The sequence below is a fragment of the Protomyctophum parallelum genome (genome assembly GCF_964188405.1).
Source record: "Protomyctophum parallelum genome assembly, chromosome: 7".
In the NCBI taxonomy this organism is placed as follows: Eukaryota; Metazoa; Chordata; class Actinopteri; order Myctophiformes; family Myctophidae; genus Protomyctophum; species Protomyctophum parallelum.
Window position 1 is genome coordinate 5,277,499 of NC_139705.1, and position 25,135 is coordinate 5,302,633.

The following is a 25,135-nucleotide window of genomic DNA, read 5'->3' on the forward strand; positions in this document are numbered from 1 at the left end:
GAGCCCTGAAATAGAAATTAATAGGGACATTAGTGTCATGCAGATTTTCTGCCATTACTGGGGGCATAAAGGATATTCTCTCCAGCATCTCCACAGGGGGACTCGGCACATGCCTGTTTCCAAGGTAACAGCATAGAATATCTAATATGTCCATGCATATGAAATTTGAAATGCAGGTCTCGCAGAAAAGAAAACGCAAACGAAACCTGATCCTCAGATCCTGTGGTATCGCAGCATATCACACATGTCCTCCTACTTCTCTATCTAGGCTGGTTATATTATATTTGGTATTCTTGGAGGTTCTGTTCTGCGCATGGAGCAATATTAGGCAATCAATCGCGTGGCTTTTGTAATACACAATAATGCAAATACAATTACCAAATTAAGACCATTTGGTGGGGTAAAAATAACCACATCTTCTATCAGAATGATTACGTCACGGCACGCTATGATGACGCAGGAGATTCAGAATTCAGAAAATATCAATATATTAAAGCATTCAAACAGAACCAAATAGTGTAGCGGTAGAAGGCAGTGGGGCACTGTTATCACATTCAAGAAGTGTGTGTGGCATCAGGTGATGTATCAAGTTGTGCGAAACAAAGTATCCACCCATCTGAGGGCAGCTGATGCAAAAGTAACGCATCTATTTGTCCCCGACCCACGTGGTCGACACAGGTTGGCTGGACCAAGGGGGCGGTGGTGGTGGAGGTGGGCTTTATTATTATTGCAAGGTTGACAGGAGCTTACTTTGCAGATAGCTCTCAGCGCGCATGAATGACAATTACAAGTGATTCATCGGGTCTACGAACTAGAATATGGCTTAGAAAGGTGGCAGAGAAAGTATAGCAGCTGGACTGGACACCGCGGGGCGGGGGAGACGTGTTTGCAACGCGCCCGGGTGACCTTTGGCTTGCCCAGTGGTTACGAAGAAAGCAGGGAAGTGGAGTGACAGTTCATTAGCTTGTTAGCTTCTTAGCTAGTAGTAACACCGTTTCAACCTTCATCCCCCCCCCCCCCATCCAAGGGACAAACGAAAGCCCGGTCCGTGTGTTGTCATGGCGTCCCTCGGTAACTTGGGGGCCGTGTCGAGTCCAATGGTGATACTGGCCCCTAAGACGAAGACGAAAAAGAAGCATTTCGTGCAGCAGAAGGTGAAAGTGTTCCGTGCCAGCGACCCGGTCCTCAGTGTGTTCATGTGGGGCGTGAATCATTCGGTGAGTCGCTTTGCTTTGCTAGCACTGTCTGTTGCGAGCTACATGCTAACGCTGCCTTTAGCCACCACGCGCGTGTGTTCTAAGTTCAGTTTCATCATCCAGCCAAACGACAAAAAAAACCCCCAAAATAGCAGCACATCTCCACGTTCACAAGATAATACTTTCGGCACGCGACACAGCCGTACGACGAATGATAACGTTATTGTGTACACAAGAAGACCCACCATGACAGACGGAGAAGGGGAGTGATGTGAATAGCGACAGCGTTGTGTGTACATCATGCATGCAACCATAATAGATCCATGCCATGCAAACTAAGCTAATGATGCCACACGTTATTTATTTTCCTCAGATCAATGACCTCAACCAGGTTCCCGTTCCTGTCATGTTACTGCCTGACGACTTCAAAGCCAACACCAAGATCAAAGTCAACAATCACCTCTTCAACAAGTATGGCTCAAACAATTGCCTTGTTTGATGCAGTTTGCATTGGAAGTGTAGGCTATGTGGACTTGAACTGGCTATCCCCAAATCAAAATGATCAAAGCTGCTTTCATGTAAAGCTAAGATGGCTGTGCTTTAGATGTAGGCTACTTTTTGGGAAACCCATAGCTAGCACTATTGCAATGAATCCTCTCATATGTACACCCTGAAGGTTAAAATGTGTTCATATTTGTGAATGAACGAGACTGTTAGTTTCTGTGCATGCCTGTGTGCCGATGCAGCAACAAAATGCAAACCACCATCTCACAACTACACCCCTTCCCTTTTTACAGAGAGAACCTTCCTGGACATTTTAAGTTCAAAGAATATTGTCCTCTGGTGTTCCGCAATCTAAGAGAGCGTTTTGGAATTGAGGATCTGGACTACCAGGTGTGTAAATTATGTACAGTTAAAATACAACTATATATTGTTGTTGGAGGAATGCCATACAGTACATTATGTTGGCATCCCTTGGTGATAATGGTGAGAAGCGGTATCTTCTAGGGTTGAGTGACGTTGTCGTGCACGAGATCTACTTGCATAGATGTGTTACACGGATGGTGAGATCTATCATCACCTGACGCAACCACCACCATTTTTACGTCTTGTTTTATAGGCTGCTAATTTCAATAATGCTTCTGTTTATTTTTCATTTCGTTCACTGTCTGCTGGAAATGTGTTAAATGATTTGTGGTTTGTCAGAAAGTTCCCATTGCGATTGCTGCGCAGTGGTTGAGTCGTCTCTGTCTCTTCATTCTCAATACCGACACGTGTTCCGGACTACTACCATTCTTGTGTTACTTTGTGCTGCAACAGATCGTGATACGATTCATTGGGGTTCACATCAAACTGGCAAACATGAGCGTGATTGGAATGTGAAATTGTGAATGGATGTTTTTGTCTGGATTTTCAAAATACTCCCCCAATGACCTCTTGAGATTGACCGCTCCATCTTAAAGACACGATTACTGGGGCCATCCAGTAATGTAAGCTCAGAACATAGAACCTGCATGCATTGTAATCTAAAGTGTGTGCCATTTTCATTTCAGTTCATTGGAAGAACACGTGCTAGTGTTTGCATGACAAATTATATTGTCTGACTCTTTATCGATAGGTTGAAAGTAACCTGACAGGAAATGGGGGAGGGGGTAGACAGACACGTGGCAAAGTCCTTCGGGATCGGGAGTCGAACCTGCGGCACGCTATCGGGCTGGCTCAGCAGCCTAGGTGCCCAGACGGTTGAGCTAACTGGCCTGGGCGTAGTGGGGTTTTAATTTATTCACATTTATATCACACGTTCACATGGCAATTCTGACTTTGAGCAACTCTTAACCTGTGTGTTCTTGGTCTCTTACCACAGGTGTCATTGACCCGCAGCCCCCCTTTAAGGAGTACAGACGTACAGGGAGAAGGACTGCTCTTCAACTCGTATGACCGCACGCTGGTTGTCAAGCAGATCTCCAGTGAAGACGTCGCAGACATGCATAGCATCTTGTCTGAGTACCACCAGGTAAGAGCTGGTGTTTTCTTTTTTTTAATGGCCCATTTTTAATTTGAGGTTTGCGCAGCCTAGACAAGTAGTGATATCCAGGCTCAAGCTATCCGCAAAAACCTTATACCATGGTAGGTTTTTACAGCACTACTTCTTAATTTTTAAAGCTTAGTCAAAGGAGAATATTGTCACTGACGTTTTTAGGAAATGGGGATAACAAGGTGGCCTTGGCTAAAGGCTGACTCTTTGGGAGACCAGGCTATTATTAAACATATCCTGTTGTATGTTGAAGCCACGTCATTTCCTTTTTTTTTTTTTTAAACACATGATTGAGAACTGTCTCGGTATAGGTCTAATTTTAATATATCTTGAGGGAAGCAATATTTTTGGTGAGGTGAGGGGAACACACCTCTAAACTCAAATGTAGTTCTCTGTTAGCACATCATTAGTAGTTGGGTAGGTGCAGTGGAAAAAACAAACCTGAAATGTGACAGAAGTATTCAAATTTGCTTATCAAGGTTCATGCAAATCTCAAATGATGCCTTTTTGATGGTCTCTGATCGAATGTGTACAGAAGAAAAGAGAGTGAACTGAAATGGCTTTCCTTTATTTTCTGAATTCTGTTCATTCTATTATTATTATTATTATTATTGTTGTTCATTATTATATCTCAACTAAGCCCGTCTATTTGGTACAGGTGTTCTTAATCAACAAAACCGATTCTGTATGGTGTGTATATACTGTACTTGCAGTGACCCAAAAGAGTCTTTCTTCAGATAAACATCCTCAAGAAGTACAATTTCGGGTCGCCTTGAACTCTGTTTGGAATGTGTTACATGGCCCGCATAAAACTGGGAGTGGGATGAGAAAATGGTAGCCTCTGTTTAAGAGGGATTGTCAACTGGCTTGGTGCTGAATGAGTACATTGTTATCAAGCTTCTGGGTTTTGTACAGATTCTTTGGGGGAGGGGGGGAGGGGGGGGGTTTATTTTGTATTCATATTCATTAATGGCAATGGAGTCTTTCATGGATACCGTGCTGAAGCATTCATTCTCATCAGTGGAGCTCTGTCATGATCATTTTATTTTAGCTGACGGATTAATTGTCAAACAAATAATTGTGATGAATGATTAAATTGTTTTGTCGTTAACATTAGAACATGAATGGATTTTCTTTTTTAGGCTTTGTAAACAAATTGCACAGGGCACATATGACAAATAACTTTGTATATTTCATTACGAAAATTACTGACAAACATCACTAATACATTTGAAATAAATACTACACTATTGGATATATTTACTGTAGTAAAAAAAAAAAAAAATCATAAAATGTTCAACAGCAAATTATTTTGATTTGTGATAAGCTCGAATAATTGATCAGGTGATTGTGATAATTGTGACAGGCCTACCTGGCTGTATAGAAGTTGCAATATTTGTAAAATTACATTATCAATAACAAGTTTTATTTCAACAATATTTTATTGATCATTGAAAAGGTATTGGCCTAAATATCAGGAGCATCGTCGGGTCCAAACTAGGCACATTTTGCATTATTTATTCACATGCCACATCCTGATGGCCTTATTAACACGACTACCTTACATACTATATGTGTAGAGTGTCACTTTGTCACACGCAGATCATAGTGCTCTAAACAAACAAAAGTCCATAGACTTGGCTGCCACACTGTTTGTTAACTGCCACGGTTGCACTCAGTCATAGTCCCTTCCAAGCTTTATTTTGAAAACCACGACATTTCACCCCGGTGAACCGGAAGTAGTTATCGGCCATTCTGATCTGCCGGTCAATACCATAGATATTAAAAAAAGAAAAAAATAGCTTGGCAAGCTTCCGCTCATACTTACACTAGGAACATCGGGAAAGCTTGCCTACTCTCGAAGCACACATCCCCAGAGCCGAAGGAGGCGTCTACCTTCATGTCTATGATCAGTACTTTCATTAAAAGTCCATAGACTCGGCTGCCATATGACGTAATTCCGAAAGCCAGATGTTGGAGGGGCTACCCCCCCCCCCTAAAAATATGCCAACGGGAGGTAAAAACGAGTGCATTGTTCCTTCACATAAAGCATTGCATCTTCTATTAGCATTCTGGCCGGAGCATTCCATGGTATACTGAATGAGGTCAGCCTGCAGTGAGTGTCTCTTTTAATAGATTGCCATAGCAAATCTTCAACAGGGCTAAATGCCTAACCTGAATACATAGAGCGTCAGTAATTGGTTCCTGTCTGCATATGTGCTCTTAAAAGAAAGGGGAAGAGACATTTGAATGCTGTAAAAACCTCTACATTATCAGGCGTTGCCACTAAGGCTTTGCCCACCTGCCCCTGGCGGGTACATTTTGGGCAGGTGGAGTCTGCTTTCAAGGTGTGCCCCGACCAGGCAAGTGCTCGTTTGAGAGGGTACGCAGCAGTCTATAAACGCAACACGAGATATCTTGTCTAAACGCAAATATAAAATAGTCATATTCATGTGACATTGTTTTATCAAACAGTTGAACGGTTATTCAAATTCTACCTATACTTTTATAATGGACAATTTTCGGGGCAAGTAGAACATGACCTGTACTTGCCCGATGGGCAAGTGCCTCTGAGACCTTTAGTGTCAACCCCTGCATTATATTCATTACAATAGGCACATATTAACCCATTCTGACCGGGCACCCATTTTGGTGTTGGCATCATGTTATGCTTTAGCTATTGAAAAATAGCAGATCTACAAGCTCATATCGCGCCACCGAGTGGCGCGATACGAGCTTGTAGGTCTGCTATTTTTGAAAAATCGAAGAACGACTGACTTTTTTAGAATCTGATCTCAGGTCAGAATGGGTTCATCAGACCAGTGTGTGTCCGGCGGAAACCTCGTATGAATCTGATCTCAGGTCAGAATGGTAAAATTAAAAAATCAATAATGACGGTGACGATGCACAGAGATTGATTGATTGACCGTTTCTTGTTTTGCAGCACATTGTGAAGTGTCACGGCAGCACCCTGCTGCCTCAGTTCCTGGGCATGTACCGGGTCAGCGTGGACAGCGAGGAGACCTATCTGATCGTCATGAGGAACATGTTCAGCCACAGATTAGTGGTGCACAGGAAGTATGACCTGAAGGTGAGGAAGAAACGCACACAACGTCGTCATTAGTCATTCAGAAAACGGGAGGAAGTTGCATTATTATTATTATTATTATCGCCCTCAAACTTGTCGGTCCTAATATGTGAGAGATCAAACGGAAATTCATAATCACCTGTCGGGGGTTATATCGTGTCATCACCTGTAACATGGCACACAAAGACTTAACCCATTCTGAACGAGAACCCATTTTGGTGTTGGCATCATGTCATGCTTTAGCTATTGAAAAATAGCAGATCTACAAGCTCATAGCGCGCCACCGAGTGGCGCGCTACGAGCTTGTAGGTCTGCTATTTTTGAAAAATCGAAGAACGACTGACATTTTTAGAATCTGATCTCAGGTCAGAATGGGTTCATCAGACCAGTGTGTGTGAAGTGGAAACCTCGTTTGAATCTGATCTCAGGTCAGAATGGGTTAACATTGTATGTGGTAACAAATTCTAACAGGAGAAGTAGTCCTGCACACTATTTAGAAGGATGAAACGTTTCGACCCCTTATGGGTCTTCGTTCAGTCGTTGACCCATAAGGGGTCGAAAACGGAACTATGAAACGGTGTGCGGACTACTTCTCCTTCTCCTTCTCCTGTACGTATCCTCTTGTTCAGCACCTGAGAGGTGTGCCTACTTTACTTTGGATTCCGTTTCTAACAAGTTCTAACAATCGTCAAAGTATTTCGTAGCAGCGGTAAAGGTTTTCATATTGTATGTGGGCAGAACATGCAATTGTCTGAATATTTCAACTAAATTGTTTTGCAGGGATCCATCGTGTCTCGTGAAGCGAGTGACAAAGAAAGGGTAAAACATCGTCTCGAATACATTTTTATTTTATTTTATCCATGCCACTGTATTTGCTTTTATCCATCTTCCTAATGCCTAAAATCTATACCTCCAGGTGAAAGATCTTCCTACCTACAAGGACAAGGACTTCAGGAACAACATGCAGAAGGTTTTTGTATCGGAGGAGCTGAAGGAGAAATTCATGGAGAAGCTCAACAGAGATGTGGAGGTGGGTGACCTCCTCTGCACGCGCTGAATGGAACATTTCCACTGTTGTTGCAAACTTCGGCCACATAGCGGCAGCATCAAACTTTGTCTTTACTGCAGCACCTCCGTGTTGCCATTTTGACATGAGATGATCACATTACCCCCCTTCTAATTGAACTAAAGTTAAACATTATGATGGATTTTAAATTGTTTTATTCAGGGTGCATACTTAGTTTAGACTAGTCATTGGTTAGACATGGTTTAGGGTTAGGTGTACTGCCCCGTGGGAGGTTAGGGTTAGGGTGAAGGTTTGAGAGGGGTTCATACTTAGTTTAGACTGGTCATTGGTTAGACACGGGTTAAGGTTAGGTTTAGGTATGCTGCCCCGTGGGAGGTTAGGTTTAGGGTGAGGGTTTGAGATTGTAGTTGTAGGACTAATGACTGGTCTAACCAATGACTAGTCTAAACCAAAAAACTGTCTTAAACTAAGTACTGCGCCCGTTCTATTCCCAGCCAGGCAGCCACACTGTGTGTGTGTGTGTGTGTGTGTGTGTGTGTGTCCATTTTCTTTGAGATAAATTGCCCAGAAGGGATAAATAAGTAGCATCATGGTACCAATTCTCTTCTCAGTTCCTCGTGAAGTTGAAGATCATGGACTACAGCCTTCTGCTGGGCATCCACGACATCGGCCGGGCCGAGCGGGAGGAGGAGGAAGGCGACGAGCCCTCCAACGAGGAGGACCTGGAGCCAGAGAACGGCCTAGCGGCAGCCCCCACGGTGGGCTCCTACGGCACGTCTCCCGAGGGCATCGCCGGTTACATGTCCTCGTGCAAAGCACTGGGACCCGGGGAGTTTGACCCCTACGTGGACGTGTATGCCATTAGGAGTGCCCCAGGTGTGTACTTTACTTGGCCAAGAAATGTTATTTTCAACTAAAACCTTTATTCATTTTTTATCGAACATAACTGAGCCTTTAGGGTTAAGACCACCAGAAGCTAAACCTTTTTGCTAATTAATTTAGCTTACAGCATTTGCAAACGCAACATCAGTTACAGCCTGATCCTGATCCTGGTGTACTTTTAATTCTAGCTGTCAAATCAGGGACTAGTTGGACCTAGTCGGAGGGAAAAGCAGCAGTACCAGTGGTTCAGACTAGCACTTACTAGTTGTAAATGTCTTAATTAGTGGGAGATTTATTTTTGAATAACAAGAAGTTTTCCAGTGTGCCGTTTTCATGCACGGTGTAACCCAGGGGTGCCCACACTCTTTTGACTTGAGAGCTACTTTCAAAATGACTGGCTCAACAAAATCTACCCATGCACCAAAATAATTAAATTATACCATTGCTGAAAATAGTTTAAACATGTACCTGAGTGGGCTTTGGAATAGCGGAGCTGGCGTTAACAACGCACTTGGAATGGGAAATAGAGCTGGAGAAATGGACTATAGTAGGGGTTTTTGTATTTAATTTGTAATGCTACCGACATTTTTGTGCACGGCAACACTTGAAAACCAAATGTTGTGTAGTCAGTTTTTTTTTTAGGTTAGGCTATATTTTTTAGGGCCATGTGATCTACCTGCACAGCCTTTGTGATCTACTGGTAGTTCGCAATCTACCTTTTGGGCAGCCCTGGCACTGTAACCCACTAACCCATAATGTTGTCTTTGTCTTTGATGTCATTGTCAGGAGCTCCGCAGAGGGAGGTGTACTTCATGGGTCTGATTGACGTCCTTACTCAGTACGACACCAAGAAGAAAGCTGCACACGCAGCTAAAACTGTCAAACACGGGGTGAGTAACGGCACAGGAAGGACGAAGGTGACCGGTTGGCGGTCAGAATGTTCCGCTGCACCTCACAGAAAGATCCTTGATGTTAATTTAAAACCCATTTAGGCCTGACCTCGAAATTTGAGAAAATGTCCAAAAATCTTCCAGTTTTCTGAAATAAATATTTTCACAATCTTTCAAAAATGGCAGACCTACAAGCTCGTAGTGTGCCACTCGGTGGCGCGCTATGAGCTTGTAGATCTGCTATTTTTCAATAGCTAAATTATAACATGTTTAAAACACCTAAAGGGGTTAATTTAACTCCACAATAATGCACACACAGGGTAATGGTTTTGACATATCCATACAGTAGTTCGGTTCAAATATCAGGTTTTGATAAATACATTTAAATTGCTATTTTTTTGACAATCTTGCAAGAGTAGTTTTAGAAGTTATATGCAAAATGTCAATCATATTTTCATATCATCATAGGTTATTCAGAGCTCTACTATAGAAATGGCATTCTAACTGTTGACTAGGTCTTAATAAACACGACGTTTATACAGTTGTAAATGAATTTATTTTCAATACACCGGCTGAACATGTAAACATGGTTCCCTCCACAATTCACATCTGAATACCAGCTCCCACTGCGCATGCGTATAAGTCCTGGTGTCCGTTGCCGTAAAGGAAACTATAGAGAACTGTCGTAAAGTGTACAATAGAGAACAACACAAGTTAACAATCTCCCTCTTCTTTCTTTAAAATAAAAAATAGATTCAGTCATCCCATAAACCAAGTGCAAAGAAGAAAAGTCAAATAGAAGAACATTCAGGAAAAATAACAAAATACAAACTTCTCCACTTTTTTTCTTTTTTTTTTTTTTAAGCTGGATGCCATAGTCCTTCACAGAGTGCTTTCAAGAGCACTAGAGGTGACGCTCCCTTTTTAGTCAGACAGTCAGCGAGTTGGGCTTTCGTCACTGACCAGAGCACCTTCTTGATTGTTTTACTCTGAACGAGCTCTTTGATGCCGCTTATGTCTAACCGAAGTCTCTTCTCTGTGACCTGTTTAGTGGACTTAAGGGCATCGTAAAGGGAGTGATTGTCAGTCACACAGACCAACCCGGGAGCATTCAATTCGGCAGTCCCAGTAGTGAGCTCAGAAAAGAGGGTGGCAAGGAAAATTGCATTGTCAATTCCATCCGACATGGCAAGAGTCTCTCCCGCAAGTGTGCTCCGCACTACACGTCTGATCCTCTTCGATTGCCAACAGAGAGGAGAAAACTTTCCGCTTTCCCCCATGAGTGTGATCAATGTCCCCCCTTGTGTACCTCCATCTGGCAAGTTCCCCAGCGAAGCATCACTGAAAACAGTCAAGTTCAAAGCATCATTATTACCCAAATGCTGAAATTTCAGAGTAACCTTTTCAGCTTTAAGTTTACGAATCACCTTATTTGCATCATGAATGGACTGTACAGTAGCATTTTTTAGAATGGATGCCAAAATACAGGCATCAAACATAACATCAGGTCTGGTTTGCCTTGCAACCCAAAGAATTTGTCCTATTTTTGATCTCAGCTGCTCTCTTTCAGTTTCACTAAGAGCTGAATCTCTTTGTATAGCACGTGCTGGCTGCATGTGGATGAGTTGCATGTTGTCAATATAGCTCTGCTGATGCATCTCTATGACACCATTTACAGTGACAATATCCAGTCCCACATAGCAGAAATTCCCATGTTCCTCACGTCCCACATGGAACGCAGACTTCAGTCGAGGAATCACATCAGTTACAAAGTGTTGCGAGCCGGCCCAGAGAAAATCATCTACATGACATGCCAGTACACCTTTAACTTTGCATTGGTCATCTAACCAATAAAAGACTGCAGGATCCACTTTTGACACTTTAGCACCTGTGCTCAGCATGATTTCTTTCACTCTATTATACCAATAAAGTGATGCATCAGCAAGACCATATACACATTTCTTTAGTTTCCATAGAATCCCTTTACTGTTTGCTTCCGGGGGTGGGCGGACATGAATGTCCCTTGACAACTCCATGCCCTGCAAAAAGGCAGATTTAATGTCCATAGAATGGACTTTCCACTGATTTTGGCAAATCACTGATAGCAATAACCTCAGGGATTCAGAGGCACAGGTCGGTGAATCTTTCTGCAGCTGTTGAGTATTAAACTCTTCAAACCCCCTGGCTACAAGCCTAGCTTTAGGTACAATACCCTTGTCAGTTTCTTTTAGACTACAGACCCAACGGGTGGAAACACATTTCTGGCCTGCATCTTCAACCTCTTCAAAAACATCATTATTGTTCCAGTTGTCAATCTCTACTTGTTTTGCTTCATCAAATGATATGTCTTTTGTTATAAGAACATCAGCATCCCTGACTTCTGAATCGGATTCAATGTTGAGACTATTCACACGTGACAGATCAACCGCCTCCTTTTGACCATGACCCCCATCATTTTCAATAAATTGCAGGTTATACCAATTTTTGTACCCTCCTGTGGCTTTGCCTGCCCTATTAAGGACTTTAGCTCTACATAGAACACTTTCATCTCTTTTCATAAAAGTTACAGTCTGTCCTGCTTTTACCTTGACACTTGCAGAAATCACAGGGTTATCATCACAGACATTGTGCTCCATTCCAGTTTGTGTTACATCATTTTGAGTCACTAAAGTATGTGCTCCCTCTCCTGCATTGGACTCCCTGTCACTTTCCTGTTCGTTGTCTGTGTTTTGTTCAGTAAATGAGCCACCTGTGGCTCTGTTCACCATACCTGTGTTTTCACTAACTGCTGCTTGATTCTGTACAATTGTCTCACTGTTTGTGTCATTGAGGACCTCATCTTGAACACGTGTGTGTATCTTATTAAGCCTTAAGTGATGTACTCTAACAAGGATACCACCATGTCGTACAAATACAACAGCCCCATCCTGACCAATAACTACCCCTGGTCCCTTCCACTCTGTACTGTCAGCTCGTTTGTAATAGACTTTGTCTCCTGTCTGATACTTTTCATCTGTGGATCTGAGCTGCTTACGTAGTGCTCTCCTTATCCTCTCTGAACATTCAGATTCAGTGAAAGCTTTCCTAGAAGCATGCAACGCTGATATGTGTTGCCCTACCCTTGCACTTACTGTAGTGCCTTCTAGTGCAGGTAGTTTATCAATTAATACAGAAGGAAGGTTAGGGTTTTGACCAAATACCAGTTGATGTGGGCTATAACCATGAACACTGTGCATACAGTTCTTAGCCATAAGGGCCCAGTCTAGGGCAGTGTGCCAGTCACATCCGTTTTCCTGTCTCACCTTCAGGAGGATGTCGGTGAGAGTCTGATTATGTCTTTCCAACAGCCCGTTGCTCCAGGGACTGTATCCTGCTGTTGTCCTCGTCTCGATGTTGAAGTTTTCCGCCATATCTCTGAACTCTGCGTTATTGAACTCTCCACCGTTGTCGCTGTACAGAATACGAGGAGGACCGTGAACACTTATCCATGTGTGGATAAGGGAGTTGACTATTTCAGAGGCTTTCTTCGTTTTCACAATACTTCCTGCGCTGAAGCGTGTGAATTGGTCAATCACATGTAGATACCATACTCCTGGCTCCAACTCGTGCAGGTCCACCGCCACGGTTTCATTATACTCTGAAGCTAGAGGCAGACCAACAGCTGGCTTCGGCTTAGTTTTGCTGTATCTCTGACATATGTCACAATCATGCACTATTTGTTGCAAAATAGTGAGGCAGTCCTTGTCTTTGTTTCCCGAGCTCTGGATTAGCCTCTGCAGCCTGTCTGCAGATGCGTGGCCAAACTGTTTGTGTAGCTTGAGAAGGACTTTGCGCTTTTCGGCTGAGGACATGTTTTCTGTCACTGTCAGGGCTTCATCTTCAGCTGTCGCTGCAAGTATCACGTCATCTTTCATTCGCTGTGTTGTGTTGTCTTTGTCTCTTATGTCTACACAGTAGTGTCCTGAGCTAGTGAACTCAAGAGGAATCTGCTGCTTAAACATTACTGCTCTGTCATTCTCCATGTCTAAAACAGTTCCTGCCTTCTTCAGTGAAGATTTACTCAGTAACAGTGGAATGTCAGCATTGACCACTTCTGCCTCAATGTGACATTTTGTGTGTCCTATTTTAGCAGGTAGTTTCACTTTTCTGGTGGAATATACCAAGTTGCCATCTCCAAAACGAAATGGTCTGGAACTGGAATTTTCTGTCTTCATCATTTTGTCTGCCTGCTCTTGACTAAGACCATTAACAAAACTGACAAGCCATTTCTCCCCACATACAGTACGAGTGCATGCAGTGTCTATGATGGCGGATCCTACTGATTCAGTTATGAAAATCTCTGCGTCAGACATGGGGTTATTTGTCAACAACGTGATGTTAACTTCATCTACATTTTCGTCTTCAGTTAATCTTACTTGTTCGTTCTTCTTGTGGGGACAGTCCTTGGCCCAATGAAATGTGCTTTGACACACAGCACATCTTGACCGTTTACCGAACTTATCCAATGGGTTGGTGCCCGGCAACAATGTCCTTTCACTCCTTTGTTGAAATGTCGTGTTCCGTCTTCCTTGTCCTTGTCCTTGTCGTTGTCGTTGTTCAGTGAAGAAAGCTGCATCCTGGTTTAGTTGTATCCCGCGTGACGATCCTGGCGCCGTCTTCCCTCCAAAAATCCGCTTGAGTGCCGACTTCATCGATGCAAACTTTAAGTCGGGGCACGCCGTTAGTGCTAGTTGTCTGTCTTTTTCATCGAGGCAGGCCGTGTCTAACAGCTTGAAGGCTAACACCGCATCTGGAAGCGCCATGTCGTACCTTTTGATTCGGTTGTAACGCTGCTCAAAGTCGATTATGTAATCTGCCATGGAAACCGAACTGTCTTTCATTAAACGATCAAACTGAGAATACGCTTCGTACGCCCGGTCCTTTTCTTCTTGCTGAAACACGCCGTCCAGTTTAGCTAATAATGTCTCCATACCAGTATCATTGTCCAAGTCTTCTGCTGATATCTCCATCGCGATATCCCTGGCTCGTCCTTCCAGTCCCAAAGCCACTGCAAGCGCCTGTTTCTTCTTGTCGAGTTCGGTAACTCGCGACCATATGTTGACTTCATTTTTCCAACCTTCATACGGCTTGGTTTCGTCAAACTTCGGCGGTACTCTGTAGTTTGCAGCCATCTTCAAACCATCCTCTGCTACCAATGTTGACTAGGTCTTAATAAACACGACGTTTATACAGTTGTAAATGAATTTATTTTCAATACACCGGCTGAACATGTAAACATGGTTCCCTCCACAATTCACATCTGAATACCAGCTCCCACTGCGCATGCGTATAAGTCCTGGTGTCCGTTGCCGTAAAGGAAACTATAGAGAACTGTCGTAAAGTGTACAATAGAGAACAACACAAGTTAACACTAACAACCAATGGTGGACATGATGTTACCGTTTGTGTTTTGGTGTTGCACCATTACTTTGTTCCTGTCACCCTCTTTTCCCATTGATGTAGAGTTTGTGTGGTCTGCGCATTTGCCACAATAAAGAGAATGCTCTGTGAACAATCGGGGTCATTGCAATCCTACTGTGTATATAAACAAAGATGGCTGCCAATATTTATTAGTTGCCAGCTGGGATCTTACTCGCACTGTTGCATGCTTCAGATGCATTACGTTATGTCATTGTTGATAGATAAGTCACCGACCAGGGTGATTTATATATATATATAAACAATGACCACCCATCCATCCATTATCCCGCTTATTACACGGCTATAATACACAAATTAATTAATTGACCTAAAAGTGACAACAAAACAAAGTATTTCCTTGCGGTAATGAAAGTATTCCAAGTGCGCAGTACAACCAAGTCGCCTCGGAAACAAGGAAGTGAGTGTTGATCAAATGGAATAAATCTTTGGGTAATTATGCATCGTCTATTTCTTGGTTCAAATGTTGTTTAGTTAAATGACATTGTGTGTTAGTTTACATGGCTGTCATGTTGGGGCACAGCATAAAATCCAAGCAGCGCAGTGGCTGCAGCCAGGTGCTCCGAGGCTTTGATTTAGACATCCGGTCTGTTACAGAGCGGAGCGGTCTGTTATCAAGAAATAACACGCCGCTGAATTCGGCGAATGACCAATCGGAATCAGGCATTCAACCAAGCCGTGTAAATACATAGGTTTATTGCAGGACGGTGCTGGAGCCGCACGTTTATTTTTACTGCCCATTCCTGCCTGCAGCAATTAAAAAGTTCCCCGCTCCCATGGGGTTTGCTTTGGGAACCCCTGGATCCCAATCCCAATGCAGGACTTTTGTATTTGTATTTTTACACAGTTTTATTGCTACTTTGACTACTTGTTGCAATGTTCAACCTATTGTTCTTTGTGTCTCTTGCTCCCTTTCCCCTCCCTTGTGGTCTCCCCAGGCCGGTGCTGAGATATCCACAGTCCACCCTGAACAGTATGCCAAAAGATTTCGTGAATTCATCTCAAACATCTTTGCGTAGCGGCACGCTATACTTAACGCAAAAGAATTGCCATGGATCAGCACACGACTTCCGCCTGAGATTTCCGAGGTCGTCAGTCTCGCTCTTCCTTTGTCGTTTTGTGATGTTCTACTTGACCATTGACCAAAACCATAGAGAAAGTATGCACATGCAGATCATTTTTTAACCCATTTAGGCCTGACCTCGAAATTTAAAAAAGAATCTTCTAAATCCTCCAGTTTTCTGAAATAAATATTTTCACGATTAAAAATAATAATAACAGACCTACAAGCTCATCTTGTAGATCTGCAATTTTTCAATAGCTAAATTATAACATAATTTTGGGTTCCCGCCCCAAAATGGGTTAATGAATTTGGTGATCTGAGATGAGACTACTTCCATTGTAATATGTAATATGATGTACTACTTTTTGAGGCATATATTTATTTTTAAGATGTATGGTGAATTTCATATTGATAATAAGCACTCTAACCAACTGACTTTTTTTTTTTTTTTTTGGAACAAAAGGGTACTATGACAAAGTAATCCGACCTGAATCAGACTTGATGACTTTTTGGAATTAATTGAGTCAAATTGTTCTGGTTTTCATTGATATGAGCTAAGCTTAACGGTGGATTAGTCATGTTTCTTTTTGCAAAAAATGATGTTTTAGGTGTAAAAGGTGAGAAATAAGATTCAATTGTTTGCGAAGGAATATGTTTGTTTGCGTGTCTGGCGTGCCAAACGAGTGGGGTCAAAGTTGTATTTACTTTATCAAAAGAGTTTTGACATTCGTCATAACGACATGCCCATTTTCATATAGACTGAATATCAAAAGAGTTTTGACATTCGTCATAACAACATGCCCATTTTCATATAGACTGAATGCTCAGTCATTTACAGACCAGTAACCCGTTTAGACTTTTTTGATTAAATAAAAAAATGTGAATAAGGGGGATTTGATCCGTACATTGAGATCAAAGCACTTTCTAAACATAAGGCCAGACTGTATTATTCTGAACACTCCATTTGTTTATTTGGAATGCTGTATTTTGTGCTTCCAAATAACCTACACGAATCATTGTAAAACATTATAGGAGACAAAAATGCAATCCTAAGTAGGAATAGATTGATCTATTTTCCACTGTATTGTGATGATATTTGAGACGATTCCATAGCGATAGCTTAGGTATGTTATAACTTATAGAAAATAACAATACATTACAGCAGCTTTATGCAGTTAGCCTTAAAAGAAGTGACCGAGTTACAATAGAGAATTCCAATACACTGGAAAAGGCACAATAGATGTAGTCTGTATGATGCCTCGTTAACTTGTGATTGCACATCTTGTATTTTTGCAAGTCAGCTTTTGGACCAAAATATATTTTACAAAGATTTTCTGAAAAAGTGTTTCGTCGTCTTATTTCTTGTAAGGTGTGTGTGTGTGTGTGTGTGTGTGTGTGTGTTTGACTGGAGGTAGAGGAGAGGTCACCATTGTTCTCAGTAAAATATGAAATTACCATTTACACACTGAACATTAGGGGTTAAATGTCTTGCTCTGGGCCAATAACAGTCTTTGCCTCCTGGCCGTTCTGGCCCGGTGGAAATTAGTTTTATGTATTTGTGCCTGATGCAATAATGATTAAGTTTATCAGCTCATTGGGCCGTTGTACTGACGCAATAATGGATCAGTCTTACTACCATTTCCACAGAACCTGGTGGGTGCTCAGGGACTGGTTCGGTTTCAAACATTCCTAGAATTTGTCATTCTGCTGACTCTTCCTTCCTGCTGCTATAGGAAAAGCAAGAATTGACTGCCCTTAAACAATGGGAACCGAGCAGGATGGACAAGGAGAGAGAGAGAGGGAGCAGGGTATGGAGGTTCTCCGTATATGCTCTACTAAAGCCAGAGTTATACTTGTTGGATGCTGGCGTCATGCAACTAAAAGCCAATCTACAAGCTCACAAGTGTGTCCCTCTGTGTTGTGATGTTGTAGATCAGCCAATTTCCCTGCAGGACCCCACATGCAACTTAAAATGAATGACAATTCATAGAGGCAGTACTAAGGGCACTGCAAACCGAAACGTACTAGTACGGATCCTTTTAAATCTGCAGCTGTTGTATCATGGTCAACTCCAAATATCCCTGCTTTCTTTCGCTGTGTACTTGTAGTTGAAGGTAAAGCAAATCCCAGTCATTTCAATCTTAACAAAAATACCAAGTAAGGGCCTCGAGTGGGTGTTTAAAGTCTGCTATCGATGTGGATGTGTGCGCGTAGGCCCATTCTGACCGGGCACCCATTTTGGTGTCGGCATCATGTTATGCTTTAGCTATTGAAAAATAGCAGATCTACAAGCTCATATCGCGCCACCGAGTGGCGCGATACGAGCTTGTAGGTCTGCTATTTTTTGAAAAAAAATCGAAGAATGACTGACATTTTTTAGAATCTGACCTCAGGTCAGAATGGGTTCATCAGACCAGTGTGTGTCCAGTGGAAACCTGGTATGAATCTGATCTCAGGTCAGAATGGGTTCAAGTCTGCTATCGATGTGGATGTGTGCGCGTAGGTTAAAGGCCCTGCTTCCTTAGAGAAGTCTGATGCGCCACAGGCTTCCTACCTCATCTACACCGCCTGTCACTCATTATTACTCTGCAGAAGAGGGGGGCTTCCTGGTATTGTCCTATGCTAGGGTGGGGGGGGGGGGGGGTCGCTGTTTTCATAATGTCTGCTGTGTGCCAACCACACATACGTACGTACAACTAAAACACAGGTCCTTAGAGGAAATTCATTGAGGACATTTGCCACTGCTGAGTAAATAGAAATGGTCTAAAGATCTCTGGACGCCAGGATGAAAAAGCATTTAAATTGAAATTGAAGTCACCTGGATAGGTTGGAAAGGAAATTATAGGCAAATGAGCAGCGGAATGACATTTTTTTGCTTCATTTTAAGTTTTGTTATTTCTTTTTCAAAGTCCTTACATGAGCTTTGGGAGAAAAATGCATACAAGGGCATGCAATAGATCCTCAAGGCTTCCAAAACCTATAGACACTTATAAGTTGTGCGGGCTTTCCTGCTGCTCTGTACCACTCCCCCCCCCCCCCAGGCACTGCGAGGATGTCCTGTTGGATCTTGTGTGTGTGTGTGTGTGTGTGTGTGTGTGTGTGTGTGCGTGCATGTGTGTGTGTGTTCGTGCACATGCACACGTGTCTTAATGAGAGATGGGAGGGGAGAAGCGTCGGGCTGTCTGATTGCCCAGATAGTCCAGGACAGCGGTTCGGTACAGTTGTCTTGTGCTGATACAGATGCCAAGCTGCTCACCCTTGAGTCAATTAGGCCTTAATTGACTGCCCTCCCTCTTCATCATCTAGCCTCTCCAGGTAGACACACACCGACATATCACGGTAATATCAAATTGATGCCTCAAATTCAGTTCGTGTGGTTCAATTTTACTACTTTGATCGTTTTTTTGTGATGTGACAAATTTGTGATTTTCTTTGTGGAATGTGAGAACTTAATTTCAGTCCTGGTACTGGATTGTGTATTACATTACTATCCTTTTAGAGTCATTGTGTTCTCTGCAACCTCTTTAGAAACTTGCATTGATATTTATCTACTACACTATATTTATCTACTACTATTGCTCGTCTAACTGCTCTAATTTCTCTAAGCAAACATTGCAATTAATATCCTCAAAGTCCATAGACTTGGCTGCCATAATGACGTAATCTTCAAAAGGCATGCGTTGGAAGGAATTGTACCCAGTAAAATTCAGACTTAAATTATACATTTGAAGCATTGACTCGGTTCCAAATGAGACATTTTCTCTCAGCATATTCTGCAGAGTTCTAAATGCCTTCTTTATCTGCACTACAATTTTACAAGCCACTCAAAATATCCTGGAAACATTTTCATATCCCAGCATGTCTGCCTATAGATCCAACTTTTCGGTTTGAGCCAGTCTGAAACAATTCCTCTGCTTTTCAACAACCAGACCATGTCACTCGAAGTCGAAGAGCACGTCAACCACTCGCTGGCCTTCTACAACGGCACGCCGTGGTTCGTCTACGAGTGCACGCTCCACCTGAACGCGGACGCCCGGCGCATCGCACTCTTCCTCCTCTACCTGTTCTTCTTCACGGTGGGCCTCGTGGAGAACGCCGTGGTCGTCTGGGTCAACTGGCGCCGGCGCCACGCGGCCAACGGGGTCCTCTTCTGCGTCATCAACGTGAGCCTGTCGGACCTCATGGTGATCATGGTGCTGCCCTTCTTCATGATGGAGATGACCGTGGACAAGGTGTGGCTGTGGGGCCGCTTCCTCTGCAAGGTCACCAACCTCGTCTACATGGTCAACTTCTACAGCAGCTCCTTCTTCCTGGCCTTCATGACCCTGGAGCGCTACCTGTCCCTGACCGGGCCTTCGTCGTCGTCGTCTCCGTCGACCTGCTTCCCGGCGGCGGGCCGGCGGCGCTGGCTGCTCTGCGGCGGCCTGTGGCTGCTGTCCTTCCTGCTGGCGCTGCTGGAGAACGTCCACGTGGACCTCCTGGAGTGGGACGAGCCGGGCTGCTACATGATGCCCGAGCACAATTACACCGAGTGGATCGTCGTGGTCTTCCTCTTCTGCCTGGTGTTCCAGTTCCTGGGCCCCGCGGCCGTCATCGTCACCTGCAACGTCCTCATAGCGCGTGCGGTGCGCACGACTCCGGACGTCACGGTGCGGGGCCGACGGGAGGTGTGGCTGGTGCACGTCTACTCGCTGGTGTTCGTGGCGTGCTGGCTGCCGTACCACCTGGTGATGTGCCTGATCATCGTCGACGACATGAACCCCTTCGCCTTCAGCTGCAACACGCTGGAGGTGCTCTACTTCTCCTACAGCGTGGTGCACTGCCTGTCCCTCTTCCACTGCATCGCCAACCCCGTCCTCTACAACTTCCTCAGCAAGAGCTTCCGCAGCAACCTGGTCAACGCCGTGGTGAACCACGTGCCCAGGGAGGCCGCGGCCGAGACTCCGATGGGACCGGGCTCCCGGCCGCGGCCCGACGACGCCGCCGACGACACGGAGGCCAGGAAGCAGCGGAGGCTGAGTGACATGAGCACCAGTCACTCGGACGTTGGATCGTAAGAGAGATGATTTGATGGGCAGAATGGGGCTTTTTCTGTCAAATCTGACACAAAAACACAGTTCCAAGACTTTCTCTTAAACTGAGAACTGAAGACCAGTGGAAATGTGAAAATCTATTCCAGGGGGAAATGAAGTTGGTAGTGTCTTCTTTCAAAGACACTTAACCCATTTTGACCCGAGATCAGATTCTAAAAAATGTCTTCTACATCCTGACAGTTTTCTGAAAAAGCTATGTTTCTATGGCAGTCGTTCTTTCGATTTTTCAAAAAATAGCAGATCTACAAGCTCATAGCGCGCCACTCGGTGGCACGCTATGAGCTTGTAGATCTGCTATTTTATGTAAGAATGATGGACTCACCAACACCTTCCCCCTCATAAAACATGTCCTGTTTTTCTTCATTTAACAGATCAGTTTCAAACGGTGGAAAATTCACTCCCACAGGAAGTCATAGCAACATTCAGGATCGTATATAGCGGAAATGAATTATAGTGACAAAGCAGGAATGCAAACAGATGCCGTCTGGCCAATGCAAGATAAGACCGGTCCCCTTTGAACTATTTTTGCTGTTTGAAAAAAGGTGGAAATGGATGGATTCTTATTTTTTTTATGACCAATGATCAATAAAGGGATAAACCTTAGCTATAGTTACATCATGACATTATCAGACTTTGAATGCTACTGTGCAACACACACGGTCTGTCTCATGCAATAAAATAACAATGTTATCCAAGTGACATTTAATGTGCCGTAGTTGCAGTTCACTATCTTTGCTTCTTAAACGCTTTGTGAGGAAGTCATGCTAATCCTGTGACTTCCATTTCATGCCCAGCAGGGTGAGTTCTGTTTCTTTCCACTTTCTTTCCACAATGTGGTGATAAGGAGAGCAAGAACGGGGGGAAGAGTTGGGCTTTCTGTCCACGGAGATGGCACAATAGGAGGAAGAGACCTGGGCCTTCGAGGGGTCAAAGGTCATAAATCTGAAAACGAGAAGTGTGGAATATACCACGCGGAATGCTGAAAATCCCCCCCCCCCCCACTGTAATTCATGATGATGTATGGGTTTTTGCAGCATGGACACTAGAACAGACGAGCAGTTTTTTTTTTTTAACTCGTCTACTTTACTTATTCTAGAAATAGAAACAATATGTGCTGGGGGGAAAAAAAAGTGTGACCCCTAGATATATCTTTTCCAATTCCTAGATGTTTCAGTGCCCGGGAGGTTAATATCGGCAGTTAGAATGACCCCCTTAAAACCCATTTTGACCTGAGATCAGATTCTAAAAATGTCTTCTACATCCTGACAGTTTTCTGAAAAAGCTATGTTTCTATGTCAGTGGTTCTTCGATTAAAAAAAAGAAATAGCAGACCTACAGGCTCGTAGCTATGAGCTTGTAGATCTGCTATTTTTCAATAGCTAAAGCACAACATAATGCTAACACCAAAAGGGGTTCCAAGAAAATGGGCAACACATTTTAAAAGAACGTTTTTCCTGCTGCATGTGAGGCCCAATCAGTTCCACTCCTATAGAATTCCTGGAACTAGAAAATTGTTATCGTTCCTGTAATAAAGTGGCATTTGCTCATATACAGTTGCTTAACATTGGGTGAGGACCGTCAGGACTGATTGCAATGTGCTGACAACAATACTCGATGAGATTCACTCATTTCCATGTGCTGATGAAAAACGATATATTTTTACGATGTTGTGCTGATCCAATGCTATAGACGACGTTTACTCCAATTTCGACATTACATGGTTGGGGTTCAGGGACTATGGTTTGTTTAAACTTTCCCAGAATTGGTCATTCTGCTGACTATTCCTTCCTGCTGCTATAGGAAAGACGAGAGCTGACTGCCCTTAACCCATTCTGACCCGAGATCAGATTCATACCAGGTTTCCGCCGGACACACACTGGTCTGATGAACCCATTCTGACCTGAGATCAGATTCTAAAAAATGTCAGTCGTTCTTCGATTTTTCAAAAATAGCAGACCTACAAGCTCGTATCGCGCCACTCGGTGGCGCGATATGAGCTTGTAGATCTGCTATTTTTCAATAGCTTAAAGCATAACATGATGCCAACACCAAAATGGGTGCCCGTTCAGAATGGGTTAAACAATGGAAATGGAGCAGGATGGATGAGGAAAGTGGCATTGATTGCGGGGGAACATTGCGTGTGAAACAGGACATATCCCATTAATCACTGAGCCATTATTAAGTTGATTTGAATCGCAGCCAACACAAATGTTCCTACATTCTGTCCCTGGAAATAAAAACGTCTGGGTTTCCGAGGCTAGCTGTCACAGTGACCTGTGTCATGACCTTATACTGTCACAGCATGTCAGTCAGCTAGACTGCACCAAAAACAGACGGCTTTCTTGCTGTTAACGGTTGCACAGACCAATGCGACTTATTTGTCTGCCCAAAAGTTAGGTGAAACAAAATTCCCACTTTCCTTCATATTTCTGTTATGTTCGGTTAATAAGCATGAAGTGAACTAAAGGGCTTTGTCAACTAGGCAGTTTAGTTCACTGTTTAACCAAACGAAAAATAGTGATTTTGAGGAACCCAGCTTATGTGCGACACCTAAAATTAATGCTGGAAATGGTGTCTTTAGACTAGGGGGTCTAGAAGTCAGCCATCAATGTGGAAGGAGGTGTGTATAGGTTAAAGGCCCTGCTTCCTTAGCTTGTGCCACAGGCTTCCTAGCCTGTAAATAAGAGTAAAATCATTTGCTATGGCAGTGTTTTAGTTTGTGCATGCCAATTCACTGCCTCACCACTGCTCTTCATAAGAGGGGGCCTCCTGGTATTGTCTTGTGCTTTGTGGTGGCTGTTTGTTTTCATAATTGTCTGCTTGGTGCCAACCCCACATACAACAAAATCACACAATTTGTTTTTGGTCCTTAGAGGAAGTTTGGTACTGTATGTACAAGTATGTCATTGAAATTAAGTATTTCAGGTAGTAGGAAGTATTCCAGAGGCAATGAGCAGCAGAATGTGTTTTATTATGTCAAGAATTTGCATGAGTAAGCTGTGCAAATACAATAAGGGAAAACACTGTTTAACAGATTGTAATTCCCTACTATAATCCTTACTTAAAGGACCACTTCACCACTTGTCAACCTATCTTCATATAATTGGTACTCACTAGCCTGACCTAAGCAGAGACATTTCTGGTCTAGAGGGGCGGGTCGCGCCTCAGAAATGCGCGCACCCTGATTGGATCTCATCGATCTGTCCGTCACCCCCGGCCCCTCCTCTCCCCCCTAGTGCAGCGCTACGTCACATCATTTAGAGCGACGCCCACCCGGAAGGGTTGACTCCCACTTTTAGACTGGTTCAGCCCACGGCTTTTTCCAGGCTTTCATCTTTCGCGCAGACGAAATGAAAGCCTGGGTATCGAGGCTAGGTACTCACTAATGTTCATGGTAAAATACCACTAATCTACTCTACTCTGTCTCATAGGAGGGCTGTGGGCAGTTCAGAAACCCGTCCACCAGTGACATCGTTAGGCAGATTTTTTAAATAAATATTTAGATCTTCATTATCGTGAGAACGATGGCTTCTATTTTCGCATTGCAACTGTTCAGGAATAGAAAGCCTGCCGTTTCTATTAGCCTGGATTCCCCATCGATTTTCGGAACTGCCCACAGCCCTCCTGTGAGACAGAGCAGAGTAGATTAGTGGTATTTTATCATGAACATTAGTGAGGACCAATTATATGAAGACCGGTTGAAAAGTGGTGAAGTGGTCCTTTAAGGCCCCACAACCTAGACCTCTAGTTGTGTGGGCTTTCCTGCTGCTCTGTACCACTCCCCCCCCCCCCCAAGTCACTGAGGATGTCCCGTTATATCTTATAACACACACTTGAATGTGCGTTACTGAGAGACGGGAGGGTAGAAAGTATTACAGGCCTGATTGCCCAGATAGTCCAGGACAGCACAGTTCAACATTCATCCTCTCCAGTAGACACATATCAAGGTAATATGACAAATTCTATGCCTCACATTAACCCATTTAGGCCTGACGTCGAAAAATAAATAAAAAAATCATGACAATTTGTCAAATGTTTCTATAGCAGTGGTTAACAGTTTCATGCCAAGGACCCCCAAAAATATATGTAGTTGGCCGCCGACCCCCATCGGAAAATATGTTACATTTTCACGATTTTTCAAAAATAGCAGACCTACAAGCTCGTAGCGCGCCACTCGGTGGCGCGCTATGAGCTTGTAGATCTGCTATTTTTCAATATCTAAATTATACCATGTTTAAAACACCAAAAGGGGTTCCCGCCCCAAAATGGGTCAAGTTGATGTGGACACTTTAATAGGATCCTGGATCTTAATAGTGCCTTAATTACTGTCCTCTCAGCATCATTGTGCGCCTTTGAACCTCTTTCATCCATGTGGATATTCAT

The 25,135-nt window shown here is 43.4% G+C and overlaps 2 protein-coding genes across 2 annotated transcripts; both read left to right on the forward strand.

The window, feature by feature from the left end:
* The first annotated feature begins 739 nt into the window (after positions 1 to 739).
* Positions 740 to 15,865, forward strand: pip4k2ca (phosphatidylinositol-5-phosphate 4-kinase, type II, gamma a). The gene is made up of 10 exons (XM_083770195.1): positions 740 to 1,217; positions 1,570 to 1,667; positions 1,994 to 2,090; positions 3,061 to 3,210; positions 6,176 to 6,322; positions 7,100 to 7,138; positions 7,236 to 7,349; positions 7,958 to 8,222; positions 9,015 to 9,118; positions 15,535 to 15,865. Exons 1-10 carry the CDS (start codon positions 1,059 to 1,061, stop codon positions 15,613 to 15,615), a joined length of 1,254 nt encoding a protein of 417 aa, XP_083626321.1. The 5' UTR covers positions 740 to 1,058; the 3' UTR covers positions 15,616 to 15,865.
* A 3,709-nt stretch (positions 15,866 to 19,574) lies between these two features.
* On the forward strand, positions 19,575 to 20,876 carry ackr5 (atypical chemokine receptor 5). The gene has a single exon (XM_083768575.1). The coding sequence runs from the start codon at positions 19,592 to 19,594 to the stop codon at positions 20,714 to 20,716; it is 1,125 nt and encodes a 374-aa protein (XP_083624701.1). The 5' UTR covers positions 19,575 to 19,591; the 3' UTR covers positions 20,717 to 20,876.
* The last annotated feature ends 4,259 nt before the right edge of the window (positions 20,877 to 25,135 follow it).